The 18,532-nt window shown below is 41.5% G+C and overlaps 1 protein-coding gene across 1 annotated transcript in view; it reads left to right on the top strand.

The window, feature by feature from the left end:
• LOC129500212 (zinc finger protein 432-like) overlaps window positions 1-18,532 on the top strand; it is a 38,773-nt gene that overhangs the window by 4,711 nt on the left and 15,530 nt on the right. Inside the window, 3 exon segments of the mRNA XM_055310390.1 lie at window positions 2,118-2,244; window positions 3,422-3,517; window positions 6,214-7,850. Of these exon segments, the coding sequence (XP_055166365.1) occupies window positions 2,118-2,244; window positions 3,422-3,517; window positions 6,214-7,850 (1,860 nt within the window).

Genomic DNA, 18,532 nt, shown 5'->3' with positions numbered 1-18,532 from the left:
AAGTCCCAGGTTGTCACTTATATTTGTGGTGACTAGCTGTAAATTTGATGGATCCCACAACTCCCTTTCGGGTTTGGTAACATGCTAGAACAATTCGCAGAGCTCAGGAAAGCACTTTACACACATTTACTGTTTTTTTAAATAAAGGCTACAACTCAGGAATACCCAAATGGAGAGATGCACATGACAAGATATGGGGAGAGGGGTGATGACGTCCTCCCTCAATCACCCTGCCAGCACCTCAGTGTGTTCACCAAACTGGAAATTCTCCAAACCTATTTTTTTTAAGATTTTATTTATTTATTCACAGGAGATACTGAGAGAGAGGCAGAGACATAGGCAGAGGAAGAAACTGGCGTCCCTCCAAACCTATTGTTTAGGGGGTTTTATGCTAGTTTTACTATACAGGCACAATTGAGTAAATCACCAGCCATTGGTGATTTAATTCAACCTGCAGTCCCTCTTCCTTCCCTGGATGTTGGGGAATCTTTCAGGTCTCCCATCCTGAAGCTATGTAAAGGCCTCCAGCCTCTAGTTGTCATATGAGGATACAGAAGACACTCATCACTCCAGAGATTGCCACAGTTTTAGGAACTGTGTGGCAGGAACCAGGGACAAAGACCAAATATATATTTATCACAACATTTTCTGGCTTCTACCATTTTTATTTCACTAAATTTTGTCTTTCTTAAGGTGGTAATGAGTCTCCTCTTTCTGGTTGTTTTCATAATCTGTTCTATAGTTTCAGTGATGAGTCTAGAAACAGACTTCCTGTTTGGTTTTGCTTGTGTTACTAAGTCTGTTGTAGGATGTTTAGTCAGTTCTAAAGTTTTCTCCATTCTGAGATCTTCACATTGCTTCTCTGATTGTCTATAATCACTTCCAAAAACTACATATAGACCTTATTCTATTCTCATTCTTTATTTTTTTTTAAGATTTTATTTATTTGTTCATGAGAGGCACAGGAAGAGGCAGAGACGTAGGCAGAGGGAGAAGCAGGCTCCCCAAAGGGGGAGCCTGATGCAGGACTCAATCCCAGGACCCAGGATCACAACCCAAACCAAAGGCAGATACTCAATCACTGAGCCAGCCAGGTGCTTCTATTCTCATTCTTTATTAACTCTCCTTTATATTTTCTATCTCTTGTGTATCTGGTTCATTTTTTGGTTATTTTTTAAAATTCATATTCTAGTTCACTAATTATCTCTTAAGTATATCTAATATGATGTTAACCTTTAGTGTAAGAATAAGAAACATACATTGGTTTCTGCCTCTAGTTTCTAACACAGGCTTCTAAAATCCTTGTACTTCTATAAGTGAAAAGAGTACTAGAGGCATCTTTTGTTCAAATATTTGGTCTTTGACCTCATCTGTAACAAAATTCCTAAATCCCTTGGAATTTCCTGGGTGATAGGACCATCTCTTGTTTTAATGGCATGACTCTGGGTGGGCTCCAAGGGGGCTGGTCACCAGAAAGACCTATGATCAGAAGTGTGGGGTTTTCAGCTGTATCCCCATTATCCAGAGAGGGGAAAGGGGCTGGAAATGGGGTTCATGACCAACCATGCCTATGTGATGGAGCCTCCATAAAATCCCAAAGGTGTGTGGTTTGGAGAGCTTCTGGCTTGGTGGACTTGGGTGCTGGGAGGGTGACATGCCCCTTGTGCCTAGCCCTATGTGTCCCTTTGATCTGGATGAGATCTGTGTCCTTTATCATATCCTTTTTATAATAAACTAGTATGCAGTAAGTAAACTGAGGTCTCTGAGCCACCCAAGCAAATTAATCAAACCCAAGGAGGGAGTCATTGGAACCTCCAGTCTGTAGCCAGTTAGAAGCACAGGTGACAACATGGACTTGGATTGGTGTCTGAAGTGAGGGCAGGGGAAGTCTGTGGGACTGAACCCCTAACCTGTGAAAAGTGACACTACAGAATTGAGCTGAATTGTATGCCATCCAGCTAGTGTCAGAGAATTACTTTTGAAAATCCGAAAACATCACCTATACATCAGAATTTGTCTCAGCATTGTAGTTACTATTAATATAACAATTTCCTTTATATTCCTTATGAATCAATGAAAGAGAAACACTCATACTAAATAGGACTCTGTTATTACAGGAATCACTGACACTGGAGGATGTGGCTGTGGACTTCACCTGGGAGGAGTGGCAGCTCCTGGCCCCCGCCGAGAAGAACCTGTACCGGGACGTGATGTTGGAGAACTATAGGAATCTGGTGTCAGTGGGTGAGGATAGCTTCCCTGTGTCACTCAAAGGATGCCCAGTCAATAGCCTTTCCTTTCTCAGCTGCTTACACTTCAGAGTCACTGCATTTCTCTGTATGTGCTTGGCAATTTCTCAGTGCCTCCTCTGGCACAGAATAAAAGGGTCTAATGTACGAGGAGCTGCTCTTACTACCAACATAAATAGTGCCAAACATGTGGGTTTTTCTACACCAACAACCAGTTCTCCAACTCTTCAGGTATCAGTGAGGTATCCTGCAATTCATTTTAGTTCTGACACTACCTAGAGTTAGTATCAGACTCCAAAGGTTTAAGGGCTCAGTACCACAGGACTGCTCTCTCTTCAGATGCCAGTTGCAAGTATTGGGTAGCCAATACCCAGGGTAACCACACTTCACTCTAGCTATAAATTGGGCATTCTGGTAACCCCCTTGAGGTATGGTATTTGGCTGGAACAGCTCACAGAGCTGAAGAAAGCACTTTACTTAAGATTACCATTTTATTATGAAGAATAAAACTCAGGTACAGCAGAAAGGAAGAGATGTATAAGGCAGGGTATGAAGGGAGGGGTGTAGACCTTCCATGACCTTCTAGGTATGCCGCCCTCCTAGCACTTCAGGTGTGTTCACCAACCTGGAAACTCCCATCCTGGTGGTTTAGGACGTTTTATGGAGGTTTCTTTATATAGGCATGATTGCTTAAATCATGATTAACTCAATCTCCAGTGGCAGGGGGAGAGGGTTGGAGCTGAAGGTTTCAGCCTTCTGACCTGCTGAGTTATTTCTGGCAACGAGCCCCCATGCTAAAGCTCTATACGGGCCTCTGCCACCAGTCATTAGTTTACAGAAAGACATTCATTCACTCTGGAGAGTCCAAGGGTATTAGAAGTTCTGTCAGGAACTGGAACTTAGACCAAATATTATAATAGAAGATATGCATATCATGGCTGTCACTTAGGAAATTACAAGGGCCTTAGGAGCTCTGTGCAGGAACCAGGTACAAAGACCAAATATATATCATTATGTTACAGTATCATATATGCCCTTTCCTGAGAGAGAAGCTTCTGCTTTGTAGATGTGAAAACTGTCTCAGTCCCTCAAATGTAGCATTCTCCCATCTTGACAGACCCTACCTAGCCCAGTTTAATGAGTCTAAGTGTTCTGTCTTTTCCAATGAGCAGGATATCAAGCCAGAAAACCAGATGTACTCTCCAAGCTGGAACAGGGAGAAGAACCGTGGGCAAAACAGAAGGAAGTCCTCCATGGAACCCGGCCAGGTGAGTGAGAACTGGCAAGCCAGGTAACTGTGGAAGTCACCCTTGGTCAGTGAGAGTTGAATTCTTGGGTCATATGGAGTCCAGGAAGGGTCCAGACATGGTGTTTCCAGACTCATGGTCAGCATTACCTCCTCCCAGCCATGGTGTGTGACAATATGCAAAGAGTATTGCCAACCAGGGGAACTCACTTTAGCCTTTGGTGTCCAGTGTTTTTACTGGGGCTTCATCACACATTGCTTTCATGACTGAACTTTAATTTCTAGCCCCGCCAGAAATCAGGCTAATCCTATAGTTTCCAGTTTCTCTGAATGTCTGGATGTTGGAATGGACATGGCATGGTCCAAAGTCTCCATCATAAATCACGTTAGAATATCCAGTGGCCAGAGCCCCCAGGCAAACAAAGGCACTTCTATCAGGTAGGACATTCTGAGGGCCTAGAGATAACTTCCCTGGAGCCAGTGGCAAGGGCCAGGCCGCTCTCTGGATTAAATTTTAATGGAAGGTAACTATGAAAATGAACAATAAAGGAATTAATGTAGAAATAAAGAGGAAATAGAGTTTATGTTTGTACCATATCAGAATCGAATGACAACACGTATATACAGAGTACATCTACATTTTGAATTAGGAAGATGCCACCATTAATTAGGAATGAAAGCATGAAATAGAAAATATGCAAGGCATGGTGTTGACTATTCAGAGTGGCTTGAAGCTGGCTGGTTGAAAACAGCATTAGAAAGTGTCTACAGGAGAAGCAGTGTAGTAGACACATGGATAAATAGGAGTATTCATGATAATGTACACTTTTATTGCCAGGATGACTCGATCTGATGTGTGAGTAATTGAGGTAGCATGGTGGAGGGTTGTGCTTGGTTTTGTATTTTTTTGTAGCTCTAGGTTGTATGACCTTTCACCTGAACAGTGGTATTGTAGCAATAGTAAGGAATAGCTAGATGTTCTAAGAAAAATTGAAGGTAAAGCTGACACACCTTGGTCTTCAAGGAGGAAGTTCATCCTCTGGTATAACCAAGACACAAATGTAGAACTACTGAACTAGATGCTGCTGGTGGCAAGTGAGGAAACAGTATAACAGGGACACTAAAATGGTAGAAGCTTGGGGATGATTTCTCTACTGAATGCAGATTGTGATTAACATGACAGTTTCCATATGCAGGAGCATATTAGCTTCTGAAGATGGCTACATGGTACGCTGGCCAGCTGCAAAATTTCCTACCAATCATGGTCAGCTTAGTCAGTATGAATGGAACATATGAGAACATGACACAGCTTGACTAAGGTTGGGATGTTGTCCACTAAATCTGATTGATGTTTGTGGAAAGTTAGTTTGATGGTCTACAGAAAGGCAAATTTAGGAACAGGATTATTCTGCAAGAGTCTGTCTCAGCTCACTTTAATTCTGAAGACCTTACTTTCTTACTTGATAGGTAACAAATGCACCTTTATATATTTATTCTGTGCACCTCAATTTGCAAATTTCCCCAATCTCTCTAGTCAGAATTTGGGTTCTCTAAGAATCCCCAGACTAAATGTTGGAATGTCTAAAACCTTCTTCTGTACCTTAATCATCTTTCATTCTCTGTGTCCTCCCAACATTTCTCCAGTCTTCTTTTCTTGATAACAGGTATATATTATTTCCACACTGCTATCTCCATCTATACCTCCAACCAGACCTTGTAGTCTGTACTACATTATCTTATAATAATCCTCTCAAAGTTTATATTCTGCAACACAGACTTTTCCCTGTACATCCTGGATTTCAGTAATATTCCTCATCTCCATTCGACATGCCTCTACCTACCCAGTGGCTCAAGCCATGTAGGTAGCAGGGAAATCCTTGATTCCTCATTCTTTATTAACCACTCTCCATTGAACTCATCATTTAACTGTCTTTTCTTGATGCAAATATATCCTAATTCCCTCCACTTTCAGTCTCCATTGCTCCTTCAATCAGATTTCACAATATCCAACCCCCTTCTTTTTTCTTTTTTTCTTCATTTGATTTTCCTTAACTGTTATATATTCCAAACACCAGCATACTGCCTTGTACACAGGAGCTATTCAGTAAACAGTTTGGAGTAAACAAATGCAACCCTTATAGTTCTGGGTAGTAGTCTCTTTTACCTTTATGATCTGGTGTCTTTCTAAGTACTATGGAATGGTGTTCCTGCAACCCTGTCATTTGCTGCCAAAAATGATTTGTGCATGTTTTACTATCTCTACATATTTTGTGAGTTCCTAGTTAGCAGCAAATCTATATACATTGTCAACTGTGTAATTTTATTTATACTTCCTGCTTTTGCCTTTTGGTTTATTTATATTATGGTTTTTACCAACATATAAGAGATAAGGAACTTTTATTTTATTTTTTAAAAAGATTTTATTTATTCATGAGAGACAGAGAGAGAGAGGCAGAGACATAGGCAGAGGGAGAAGCATAGGGAGCCTGATGCAGGACTTGATTCCAGGACCCCAGGATCATGACCTGGGCTGAAGGCAGATGCTCAGCCACTGAGCCATGTAGGTTCCCCATAAGGAACATTTATATATGGCATTTCATTTATACTATCATCATAGAGTTGTCACTAAAATATCATTTTTAGGAAACACCGAAGAATTTTTTAAAGTTTGATGCAAAACAAGATTATAAAAGGATTCATTGTTCTCTTCTTTTCTAGAAACTAGCAAAGTTGATAATCACCTGCAGGGTCATTGGGAAAATCCAAGAATGCCAAAATTAGGTATGGAACCATACCACAAACACAATGCATTTGGAAATACTGTTCCTCAAAGCAAAAGTCATTTTCCTTTAAGGCAAAATCATATGTTTGAGTTCTGTATAAAAACTTTGAAATCAAATTTAAGTTTAGTCAATCAAAGCAGAAGCTATGAAATTAAAAACTCTACTAAATTCAGTGGAGATGAGAAATTATTTCTGCATGATAAGCATGAAGATTTTCATTCTGCTGTTAAATTCCCTGTAAGTGCAAAACCAATTAGCAATAAGTCCCGAGTCATTAAGCATCAGAGAACTCATGAAATAGAGAAACCTCATGTATGTAGTGAATGTGGAAAAGCCTTCATTAAGAAGTCTCAACTCACAGATCATCACAGAGTTCATACGGGAGAGAAACCTTATGGATGCAATATTTGTGCGAAGGTATTCTCCAGAAAGTCCAGGCTCAATGAACATCAGAGAATTCATAAAAGAGAGAAATCCTTTATATGCAATGATTGTGGAAAAGTCTTCACCATGAAGAGCCGTCTAATTGAACACCAGCGAACTCACACTGGAGAGAAACCCTATGTATGCAGCGAATGTGGAAAAGGTTTCCCAGGGAAGCGTAATCTCATTGTACATCAGCGAAATCATACTGGAGAGAAATGCTATGTATGCAGTGAATGTGGAAAAGGCTTCACTGGAAAAAGCATGCTCATCATACACCAGCGAACTCATACAGGAGAGAAGCCCTACATCTGCAGTGAATGTGGGAAAGGCTTCACTACGAAGCACTATGTCATCATACATCAACGAAATCACACAGGAGAGAAACCCTATATATGCAATGAATGTGGGAAAGGTTTCACAATGAAGAGTCGACTGATTGAACACCAGCGAACTCATACAGGAGAGAAACCCTATGTATGTGACGAATGTGGAAAAGGATTTCCCAGGAAGAGTAATCTCATTGTACATCAGAGAAATCATACGGTAGAGAAATCCTACATATGCAGTGAATGTGGAAAAGGTTTCACCGTGAAGAGCATGCTCATCATACACCAACGAACTCATACTGGAGAGAAACCCTACATCTGCAGTGAATGTGGGAAAGGCTTTCCCTTGAAGAGTCGCCTGGTCGTACATCAGCGAACACATACTGGAGAGAAACCCTATAAATGCAGTGAATGTGGGAAAGGTTTCATTGTGAATAGTGGACTGATGTTACATCAGCGAACTCACACAGGAGAGAAACCCTATATATGCAATAAATGTGGAAAAGGTTTTGCCTTTAAGAGCAACCTTGTGGTACATCAGCGAACTCATACTGGAGAGAAACCCTTTACGTGCAGTGACTGTGGAAAAGGCTTCACCATGAAACGCTATTTAATCGTACATCAACAAATCCATACAGGAGAGAAATCCTACATATGCAATGAATGTGGTAAAGGCTTTGCTATGGAAACTGAGCTCATTTTACATCAGCAAATTCATACTGGAGAGAAACCGTACGCATGCAATGAATGTGGTAAAGGCTTCACTGTGAAAAGCCGACTAATCATTCATCAGCGAACTCATACAGGAGAGAAACCTTTTATATGCAGTGACTGTGGAAAAGGCTTCTCCTCAAAGAGAAATCTTATTGTACATCAGAGGACTCATAATGGAAACAAACGCTAATGACACAATGAATATGGTCACACCCTCAGGAGGAAAATATGCCTCATCCAACATAAGAAATTTCACACAGGATTGACTTCCTTAATTTGTACTTTGGAAAATCCTGTTCATTACCCACCAGGGAATGTATGCAGGAGAAAAACTATGTATGCAGATTATGTGAGAAAGCCTTTAATACCAAGTCAGCACCCATTGTACATCAAAGAATTCATAGAATAGAAAGACTCTATGGATTCAATAATGGGGGTCCACCTTTCTCTCATTTGTCAAACCTTGTTTGTTTATTTATTTATTTATTTATTTATTTATTTATTTATTTATTTAAGCCTTGTTTATACACACAATAAATGTTTAAGTCAAGGCACATAATCCTTTGCAGAGAATCTGAACTCATGACATACAAGTGAACTCCTGCAGGGTACACACCATGATAGTTCAGTAAACTCATAAGACATCAGTGTGCTCCAAGGATACCTGAATATAGTCAGTATAGATTAATTAGCCTGTTGCTAGGTTTTCACCCTTGGAAAATTATGGAATTTGCACAGGAGTGTCGTTTAATGAATGCAGAGAATGTGCTAGTGCCTTCAGTGATCAATTACCTCACATTGTATGTCAAAATAGGAAAAAAATACCCTTATATGTTCAATGCAGAAAAGTCCTGAGGAAACATTTCTAAGTAATTACATATCTGAAAAGTATATATTAAGATGAATTCTTATGGATGGAGAGAGTAGAAAAGCCTCCTATGGGAATAAAGACCATGTCCCATCAGTGATCAAAATAGACCACCAGTAAGCTTACACACAGTAGCAATGTGATGATTGTGGGAGAGCCTTTGCCTAGAAGCAAAACTTCAATAATTGTGTGATACTCATGTTGAAGGAAAATGGCAGTAAATATGGCAGGATTTTAGCAATACATTCTGCCTCATCATTTCTCATGAATTCATACAGGAAAAAAAAACCTCATGAACACACTAAATGGGGAGAAAATAACAAAATATCAGAAATTTTGAAGGAAAGAAACCTCAAGAAAATGATGCATACCTGAGTATTTCATCACAAGTCTAAACTATACCTGATGTCCATTTTGGGACAGGATACCTTGAGCCATATTCTCAGTGATGCCATAATTTTAAAGTAGGCTGTTCTCAACACTGATTAAAGTTTCATGCAGGGGTGTTCTGTGTCCAACTTGTGTCATTATATTATTGGCACTTACATTACTTAGGTCCTAAAGTCATCTCTTTCAGCCAAAAGAAAAAGGAATATATTTATAAAATGTAATTTAACATATTTGGGTGTATTTATTCAATTTATAATTAGTGTTAAGTAGTTTACAAAAATAACATGATTTTTCTAAATTTTTTTGAAATAATTTTAGACTCACAAAATATATGAAGTATACAAACTTCCTGAGTACTTGTACTTAGCTTCTTCATTGACATTATTTTACATAACCTTAATACACAATCAAAACCAATGAAATGACATTGGTACGATACTGTTAAGTAAACTATAGACCTTATTTGGTTTTCACTAGTTTATGCATGCATTTATGTGAGGTTTTGTTTTGTTTTTTAGTGTAGAGTAGTAAGAAACTTTACCACATATGTAGATTCCTGTAAATCCCACCACAATCAGGATGCAGAATTGTGCCAACACAAAAACATCCATGTGCTGCCCCTTTATAATCACATTCTCCCCCACAACCCTGACCCATAGCAACCACTGACCAGTACTCCATCACTCTGATTTAGTCATTTCAAGGATTCTGTTAAAATGGAATAATACAGTGTAACCTTTGGGATAGGCTTTATTTCATGCAGCAAATTGCCCTTAAGAGTCATTCAATTTGTTGGGCATATAAATAGTTTTAGTTTTTGTTACTGAGTAGTATTCTTTTGTTATGAATGTACCATAATTTCTCTGTTCGATGTTGATGGACTTTGGGTTGTTTCTAGTGTTTCACTGTTATGAATAAAGATGCTATGAATCCAGTTTTGAGTGAACATAAGTTTTCATAAATGCCCATGTTTGTGTTTTTAACTTTATAAGAAATTGCCAAACTTTTCCAGAATAGCCATACTAATTTACATTCCCGCCAACAGTGTATGGATGCTCCAGTGGTTCTAGCACTTGGCACAGTCATATTTGATCCTAGATGTCCTATCAGGTGTGTGCAGCATATAATGGTGGTATTAACTTATTTTTCCCTAACAGCAAGTGATGCTTAACACCCTTTAAAATCTTTTAAAATATTTTATTTATTTATTCATGAGAGACACAGAGAGAGAGAGAGGCAGAGACATAGGCAGAGGGAGAAGCAGGCTCCATGCAGGGAGCCCGATATGAGACTCAATCTCGGGACTCTGAGATAACACCCTGAGCTGAAGGCAGACACTCAACCGCTGAGCCACCCAGGCATCCCATTAAATATAATTTTAAAAACTCAAGAATAGCCTGTTATGTTTGAGGATATACTTACTTTTTAAAAAAGATTTTATTTATTCATGACAGACACAGAGAGAAGGCAGACACATAGACAGGGAGAAGCTGGCTCCATGCTGGGAGCCCAATGTGGGACTTCATCCTGGAACACCGGGATAACATCCTGGGCCAAAGGCAGATGCTCAACTTCTGAGCCACCCGTGCATCCCTATATTAACCTTTTTCATTTCCTCTTCTTCATTCGCCATGTTTCATGTTTCCTTCTGTCATTTCCTTTTTGTTAGAATTTCCTTTATCAATTCTTTTTGAGCAGGTCTGATGATAGCATATCTTAGTTTTCCTAGCAAAAGGCCTGTTGTTCTTTTTTTTTTCTTGTTCTCTCTTTATCCAGTTATTTCCCTTGATATAAGAATATGTGGGAGGCTGGGTGGCTCAATCACTTAAGCCTCCAACTCTTGGTTTCAGCTCAGGTCAGGGGACTGAGCCTCATATTATGCTCTGTGCTCAGTTCAGAGTCTGCTCCAGATTCTCTCTCCCTCCCCTTCTACCAACCCACCCCCTCACGTTTGTGTGCATACATAACTCTCTCAAAGAAAATCTTTAAGATAGGGGGATATACAATCCAATTTACAAATCCTACTTGTGACTCCAAAAAAATTGCCATGCAGTGTTATGGCAGAATTCAATTCCCAACTTCACGTTGAGTAACTCATTCCTTTAAAAATATTTTTTAAAAAAATAAAAATATTTTTTGAGCGTCTGCACTGTGCTAGGCACCATTGTAATCACTGGGGACACATCAAAGAATGAAACAGGCCAAGTCATGGCCTTTATAGAGCATATGGTTTAGTGAAGATGACTGAGTAAAATAAGTACATATAGAATGTTAGTTAAGTGCTATGAAGAAATAAGCCTAGTACGTGGGTTGTAGTAGAGGAGCTATTTTAGTACAAGTTTTCAAGGAAGGCTTTTCTGAGCAGATGTAATTTGACCTAAGACCTAAATGTACTGAGGGTTACCAGCAAGCATAATACTTGTAAGCCAGGAACACTCCAGATCTGTTTCTAAGTGTTTTCTCTGGGCTTCCTGCCTCAGGATTCTCTGAGAAGTTTGTAAAAGATGCAAATTCTTGAGTCGCACCCCAGACCTCCTAAACCAGAACCTCTAGGATTGGGGCCCAAGACCCTGCATTTATAAAATGATTTTTGTGATCTATACTTAAACATCTCTGCCCTAAATCCTGGATTAGTGCACCTTTCACCACCCCCACATTGTAACAGGATGGATTCTCAGTAGACCCTCTCTACAGTAAAGAATCAAATATGAGTGCTCTACCAACCAGGCCCCAGATCCCCTCCACTTCTTATCCTTCAGTGAACTTATACATCCTGCCATGGCAAGGTCAGATCAGCTTATTCCTGAAACCAGACAGGCAAGGTTCCAGAATGGGCTGCCCAGCCTCCCCTAAGCTCTCTGGACCAGATGCTGAATTCACTTTTCAAAGCTTGACATCCCAGGTGAATGAGGTTTAATCCCTGAAGGGAATATAAATATAATACTCTTACTATTGGGGATCCCTGGGTGGCTCAGCAGTTTAACATGTGCCTTCAGCCCAGGGCATGGTCCTGGAGTCCTTGGATCGAGTCCCACATTGGGCTCCCTGCGTGGAGCCTGCTTCTCCCTTTGCCTGTGTCTCTGCCTCTCTTTCTCTCTGTGTCTCTCATGAATAAATAAAATCTTTAAAAAATACTATTAAGAAATTATGTGAGCAATAAATTCTTAATGTATAGAAATTAGAAAACACAGGGGTGCCTGGCTGGCTCAGTTGGTAAAGTGTGGTAAAGTGTGACTCTTGATTTCAGGGTCCTGAGTTCAAGCCCCATGTTGGGCAGAGAGCCTTCTTAAAACTTAAAAAAAAAATTAAAAAGTTAATTAGAAAACATATAAATCATTGAAGAATTTTTTTTTAAAGATTTTATTTATTCATGAGAGACACAGAAAGAGAGAGAGGCAGAGACTCAGGCAGAGGGAGAAGCAGGCTCCACGCAGGGAGCCCGACGCAGGATGCGGGACCCGATCCCCAGTCTCCAGGATCAAACCCGGGCTGAAGGCAGTGCTAAACCGCTGAGCCACCGGGGCTGCCCAGAGTTTAGCATTGTTAACAATATATTCTCCCCAAATTTTCAAATATATTTAAGTATATTTCATGAAAGAAAAATGAGACTAGTTTTTAATATTTACAATGCTGTGAATATCTACATCATTAAATATTCTAAAACTCCGGCACCCCGGGTGGCTCAGCGGTTTAGCGCCGCCCTTCAGCCCAGGGCGTGACCCCGGGGTCCCGGGATCGCATCCCGCGTCGGGCTCCCTGCATGGAGCCTGCTTCTCCCTCTGCCTGTGTCTCTACCTCTCTTTCTCTCTCTGTCTCTCATGAATAAAGAAATCTTTAAAAGAAATTCTAAAACTTTTCTAAAATTAACATTTTTATAATACTAAAGTAATATAGAACTATGACACAAAGATTTAGAAACAATGGAGAATTGCAAAAATTGGGAATGTGAAAACTGACACTTCTCTAAGTACAAACTCTGAAGTAATCCAAACTAAATGTTTATTTAACCAATCACAAATGAACAGGCAAATGTTTCCGATGTGTTCCCATAATAGGAGTTATATTTATATTATCCTGCAGATTTTTTTCTTCTTGAGAATAGTTACCTTTCCTTATTTATACTGACACTTGTAGTATATTCTTTTCAATTGCTATGTACTGTTTTGCTAAGTGAATGTTCCATAATTTACCAAAGTATTTGTCTATCACTGTACATTTAGATTTTTTTACCATTTCGTTTTTATTTTTGTTTAAATTCGATTTGCCGGGCAGCCACGGTGGCTTAGAGGTTTAGCGCCACCTTCAGCCCAGGGCCTGATCCTGGAGACCCGAGATCCAGTCCCACGTCAGGCTCCCTGCATGGAGCCTGCTTCTCCCTCTGCCTGTCTGCCTCTCTCTATGTCTCTCATGCATAAATAAAAGTCTTTAAAAAAAAAAAATTCGATTTGCCAACATAAAGTATAACACCCAGTGCTCATCCCATCAAGAAGGGTTTTTTTTTTTCCGTTTTAATTACAAAGGCCAAAATGGCTAATATTAATTTTTTTACGATAGGCATACAGAGAGAGAGAGAGAGAGAGGCAGAGACGCAGGCAGAGGGAGAAGCAGGCTCCATGCACCGGGAGCCTGACGCGAGACTCGATCCCGGGTCTCCAGGATCGCGCCCCGGGCCAAAGGCAGGCGCCAAACCGCTGCGCCACCCAGGGATCCCCAAAATGGCTGCTATTAAGAAAAAATTTTAGGGACGCCTGGGTGGCTGCCTTCCGCTCAGGTCGTGATCCCGGGGTACGGGATTGAGTCTTGCACTGGGCTCTTGCCAAAAGTCTGCTTCTCTTTCTGCCTGTCTCTGCCTCTATGTCTCTCATGAATAAATAAATCTTTAAGAAAAAAAAATTTACTAACTTGCAATTAGAATTTCCAAGTCAAAGAGAACGAAAAATTTAAGTTGATTCAGGTTGTCTTCTCAAAAGGGAGTAACTACTTAAATCCTCTATTACTAAACCTCCCGCGCCTAAATAAAAATTTAAAGTGTGCTCGCTTTTAAAAATTTGGGTAAATATGCAGAGTATAATTGCATTATCTCGGGCAGCCCAGGTGGCTCAGCGGTTTAGCGCCTCCTTCGGCCCAGGGCCTGATCCTGTAGTCCTGGGATCGAGTCCCACGTCAGGCTCCCTGGATGGAATCTGCCTCTCTGTGTCTCTCATGAATAAAACCTTTAAAAAATAATTACATTATCTCGTAATTTCATATTCTCCAATAACCCACAGTCATCATTTACTTTTGGAAGAAAAACACACTTGTGCCCTTCACTTCATCCCTTCCCCCTAGAGGTAGGAGCTCTTTCCGGGGGATTAGCATATCTTTAGGAAGTTCCACTCTATCGGCTTCGCCTCTTCAGTGGCAGTCTTCCTTCTACACGACAAGGGTCTTATACGCTCCACACACAACCGCCCTCTCCCTAAACCTAAGACGTTAAGCAGCCGCTGCCTGTCCTGTGACGTCTCAGCTTCCACAAAAGTAGGCCGCGGCCTGAAGCCGTCCCAGCCGTACGGACACCTGCCACCCTCTAAGATGGCCGCGCCCTCCGTGCTCCAGCCTTAACATCTGCGCTGGGCAGGGCACAAAGGGCGCCGCCATCTTTCTTCCCTCGGCCCATAAACGTGCCTGGTGGCTTTGATAGACACCAACTTCTGAATTCTTACCCAGTTAGCATAGCTTTATTGGTCATCCCTCGCAGCGAGGAGGTAAAAACACTAGCGGGGCCACTAATGATTTCGATTTTCTTACAAAGCCGCTATAGCCCCCACCCTCAGAAACGCCGGGGTGGGCGTGGCCTGTACGTCATAGAGCAGGGCCCGCCCTCCGAGTTCCAAAATCCCGCAGCGCGCCAAGGGCCTCGCGGGATTCGCTGGTCAAGGTGGATCCGAGTCCCTAGGTGCGGCGAGGAAGCGCATCCGGACAGGAAGTGGCTAAGGACGTTGGGGGCTTTTCGTCGCAGCGTTCAGCCTCTGTGGAGGTTCGGATTCAGGTGAGTCAGGTTCCGGGCTTGGCTCTCGGCCTGTGGGGGTCCGTGAAACGGGAGCGTGTGTGAAGGACCGCAGTTGGGATTTTATTTGGATTCAATCATTAAGGAATCTGGGGAGCGTGATGGGGCCTTTGGGAGTCAGTGATGGAAAGTCTGAAGACATCGCGACTGAGAGGCCCACTTTGTTAGGGTTTGAAGTCCACGTGGGTCGCTCTGCCCCTGGGACTTGGTGGTTGAGAAGTGGGGTGGAAAGTATATGTGTGAATTTGCCTAGCTTCCGTGTGTTAGAGGAGCCTAGGTTGGAGATGTCCCTGTTGGTTTCTTCAGCCAGTTGTGGGTATGGCATTTTTAAGTCAGGACTCACTCTAAGAGGCTCCTGGTGGGCGCTCTCCGTGTTCGAGGAGATCCAGGGCCCCTGGAGAATCGGAGGGTTCAGGCTCAAGCCTTGAATGCTGGAAACAGACCCGAGGCTGCATTTTCTCCAGTTAATCCAAACCCAGTTCTCTCCTTCAAGTCCATCCTTACGGACCTTCCTGAAAACTTTGTCTCCCAACATCTCTCTTCGCACTGTCCCCACAAAATTGTGTTCTGAGTGAGCTAGTGACACATTGACTCTTTTTTTTTTTAAAAGATTTTATTTATTTATTCATGGGAAACAGAGAAAGAGAAAGGCAGAGACACAGGCAGAGGGAGAAGGAGGCTCCTCGCAGGGATCACGCCCTGAGCCGAAGGCGAACGTCCAACTGCTGAGCCACCCAGGCGTCCGGACATAGTTACTCTTAAAAGATGTAGCTTTTGTTCTTCTTGCCTCAAATGAACTATAGTCATGGATATTTTCTTTTAGGGTCATTCTAAGTAAAAGCATCTCCTCTACCCTATATTCTGTTACATAGTGAGAACCTTTCCCCTCTTCACATTTAGGATCATCTGTATATCTGTATAAGCATAAGGAAAATTGATTGTATCATGTCCTTTCATATCCTCAACATATTTGCATAGGAGATGATACTTAAACAGTTTTAATCATTGCAGTAATACCAACACAGGTTGGTGAGCCATTGCCATGGTGTCTGAATCAAAAAATTTTTTTAAAGACTTTATTTATTCATGAGAGACACAGGGAAGAGGCAAAGACATAGGCAGAGGAGGGGAGCCTGATAAGGGACTTGATCCCAGGACCCTGGATCACTACCTGAGCCAAAGGCAGACACTCAACCACTGAGCCACCCAGGCATTCCTGAATCAAACATATTAATATAAGTGGTAATGACGTGAAATTCAAAAGTATTGTTACAGTTTTAGTAGTTTTATGGAGGTTTGATTTACATACCATAAAATTGACTAAGTATTTGCAGTTCAGTGATTTTAACTGAATTTCTAGAGTTGTGCAACCATGAGCAAATCCAATTTCAAGACACTCCAATTTTAAAACATTGCCATGACCTGGAAAAGTTTTTCTTTTTTTTTTAATTTTAAAGATTTTATTTATTTATTCATGAGAAATAAAGGGAGAAGCAGAGACACAGGCAGAGGGAGAAGCAGGCTCCTCGCAGGGAGCTGCACGCAGGACTCCATCCCAGAACCCCGGGATCACACCCTTAGCCAAAGACAGGCGCTCAACCTGGGCTGAGCCACCCAGACATGCCTGTTTTCTTGGTCCTCTGTACACTCAGTCTCCACTCCTACCCCCAGCCACACACAACCACTGATCATCTCCGAGTCTGTTAATTTGCAACTTCTAGACATTTCATATAAACAGAATCATATATGTAGTCTTTTATTGCCTTTTTTCATTAGCATTGTATTTTGGTGTATGTTATAATTATAACTAGATTTTCCCTTTTTTTGCAATTAATTTATTGAGGTAAAATTGACATACAATAAGCTACAGATATTTAAACCATACCATTTGGGGATCCCTGGGTGGCTCAGTGGTTTGGCGCCTGCCTTTGGCCCAGGGCGCGATCCTGGAGTCCCCAGATCGAGTCCCGCATCGGGCTCCCGGCATGGAGCCTGCTTCTCCCTCTGCCTGTGTCTCTGCCTCTCTTTCTCTCTCTCTGTGTCTATCATCAATCAATCAATCAATCTTAAAAAAAATAATAAACCATACCATTTGGTAAATTTGACATATATACTCAGGATAGTGTCCCCACATCATGAAGATCATGAACATACCCCTCACAGCCAAATTTTCTGTGTTCCTTTTTAATCCATCCCTCTCATATTTCCCCTTCCCTCCCAAGTAACTGCTGATCTATTTCTCACTACTCTAGGCTACTTTATATTTTTTAAAGTTTTATTGAAATGGAGTACAGGATGTACTTGTTTTATTATGATTTGATTCATTCAGCATGAGTATTTTGAGATAACATTCTTCTTTTTTAAGATTTTATTTATTTACTCATGAGAAACGCAGAGAGAGAGAGAGAGAGAGAGAGAGGCAGGCAGAGACACAGGCAGAGGGAGAAGCAGGCTCCACTTAGGGAGCCGGACACGGGACTCGATCCTGGAACTCTGGGATCACGCTCTGGGCTGAAGGCCATGCTAAACCTCCGAGCCACCCAGGTTTCCCTTGAGATAACATTCTTGTGTGTATCAGTAGTTCCTTTTTCCCCCTTATTCCTGAATGATCCATTGGATGTATATAATGCCTTTTGTTTAGCTAAACTTGTTACTTTTTTAAAAATTTTTATTTATTATTTATGATAGTCACACAGAGAGAGAGAGAGAGCGGCAGAGACACAGGCAGAGGGAGAAGCAGGCTCCATGCACCGGGAGCCCGACGTGGGATTCGATCCCGGGTCTCCAGGATCGCGCCCTGGGCCAAAGGCAGGCGCCAAACCGCTGCGCCACCCAGGGATCCCTAAACTTGTTACTTTTCTGTTTGTTTTCTGTGTACAAGATTATGTTGTCTTAACAAGTATAGCTGTATTCTGCATTTCTTTTTTTTTTTTTTTTTTTTTTTTTTTTTTTTTTAAATTTTATTTTATTTATTTATGATAGGCACACAGTGAGAGAGAGAGAGAGAGAGAGAGGCAGAGACATAGGCAGAGGGAGAAGCAGGCTCCATGCACCGGGAGCCTGATGTGGGATTCGATCCCGGGTCTCCAGGATCGCACCCTGGGCCAAAGGCAGGCGCTAAACCGCTGCGCCACCCGGGGATCCCCTGTATTCTGCATTTCTAATCCAGATGACTTTAAGTTTTAGTTATTTATTTGTTACCTATTGAACTGATTAGAACCTGTATTATAATAATGGATAGAAGGGGTGATCGCAGCCACTTTTGCCTTTTTTTTTTTTTTTTTAAGATTTTATCCATTTATTCGTCAGAGACATGGAGGCAGAGAGAGAATCAGGCTCCCTGCAGGGGACTTGATCATGACCTGAGCCAAAGGCAGACACTCAACCACTGAGCCACCCAGGTGCCCCTTTTGCCTTGTTCTTTTTTATAATTTTTTTTCTTTATTTATGATAGTCACACACAGAGAGAGAGAGAGAGGCAGAG

This window comes from Nyctereutes procyonoides, unplaced genomic scaffold, assembly GCF_905146905.1.
Source record: "Nyctereutes procyonoides isolate TBG_1078 unplaced genomic scaffold, NYPRO_anot_genome, whole genome shotgun sequence".
Classification (NCBI taxonomy): domain Eukaryota; kingdom Metazoa; phylum Chordata; class Mammalia; order Carnivora; family Canidae; genus Nyctereutes; species Nyctereutes procyonoides.
This window is presented reverse-complemented; position numbering and strand designations above follow the sequence as displayed.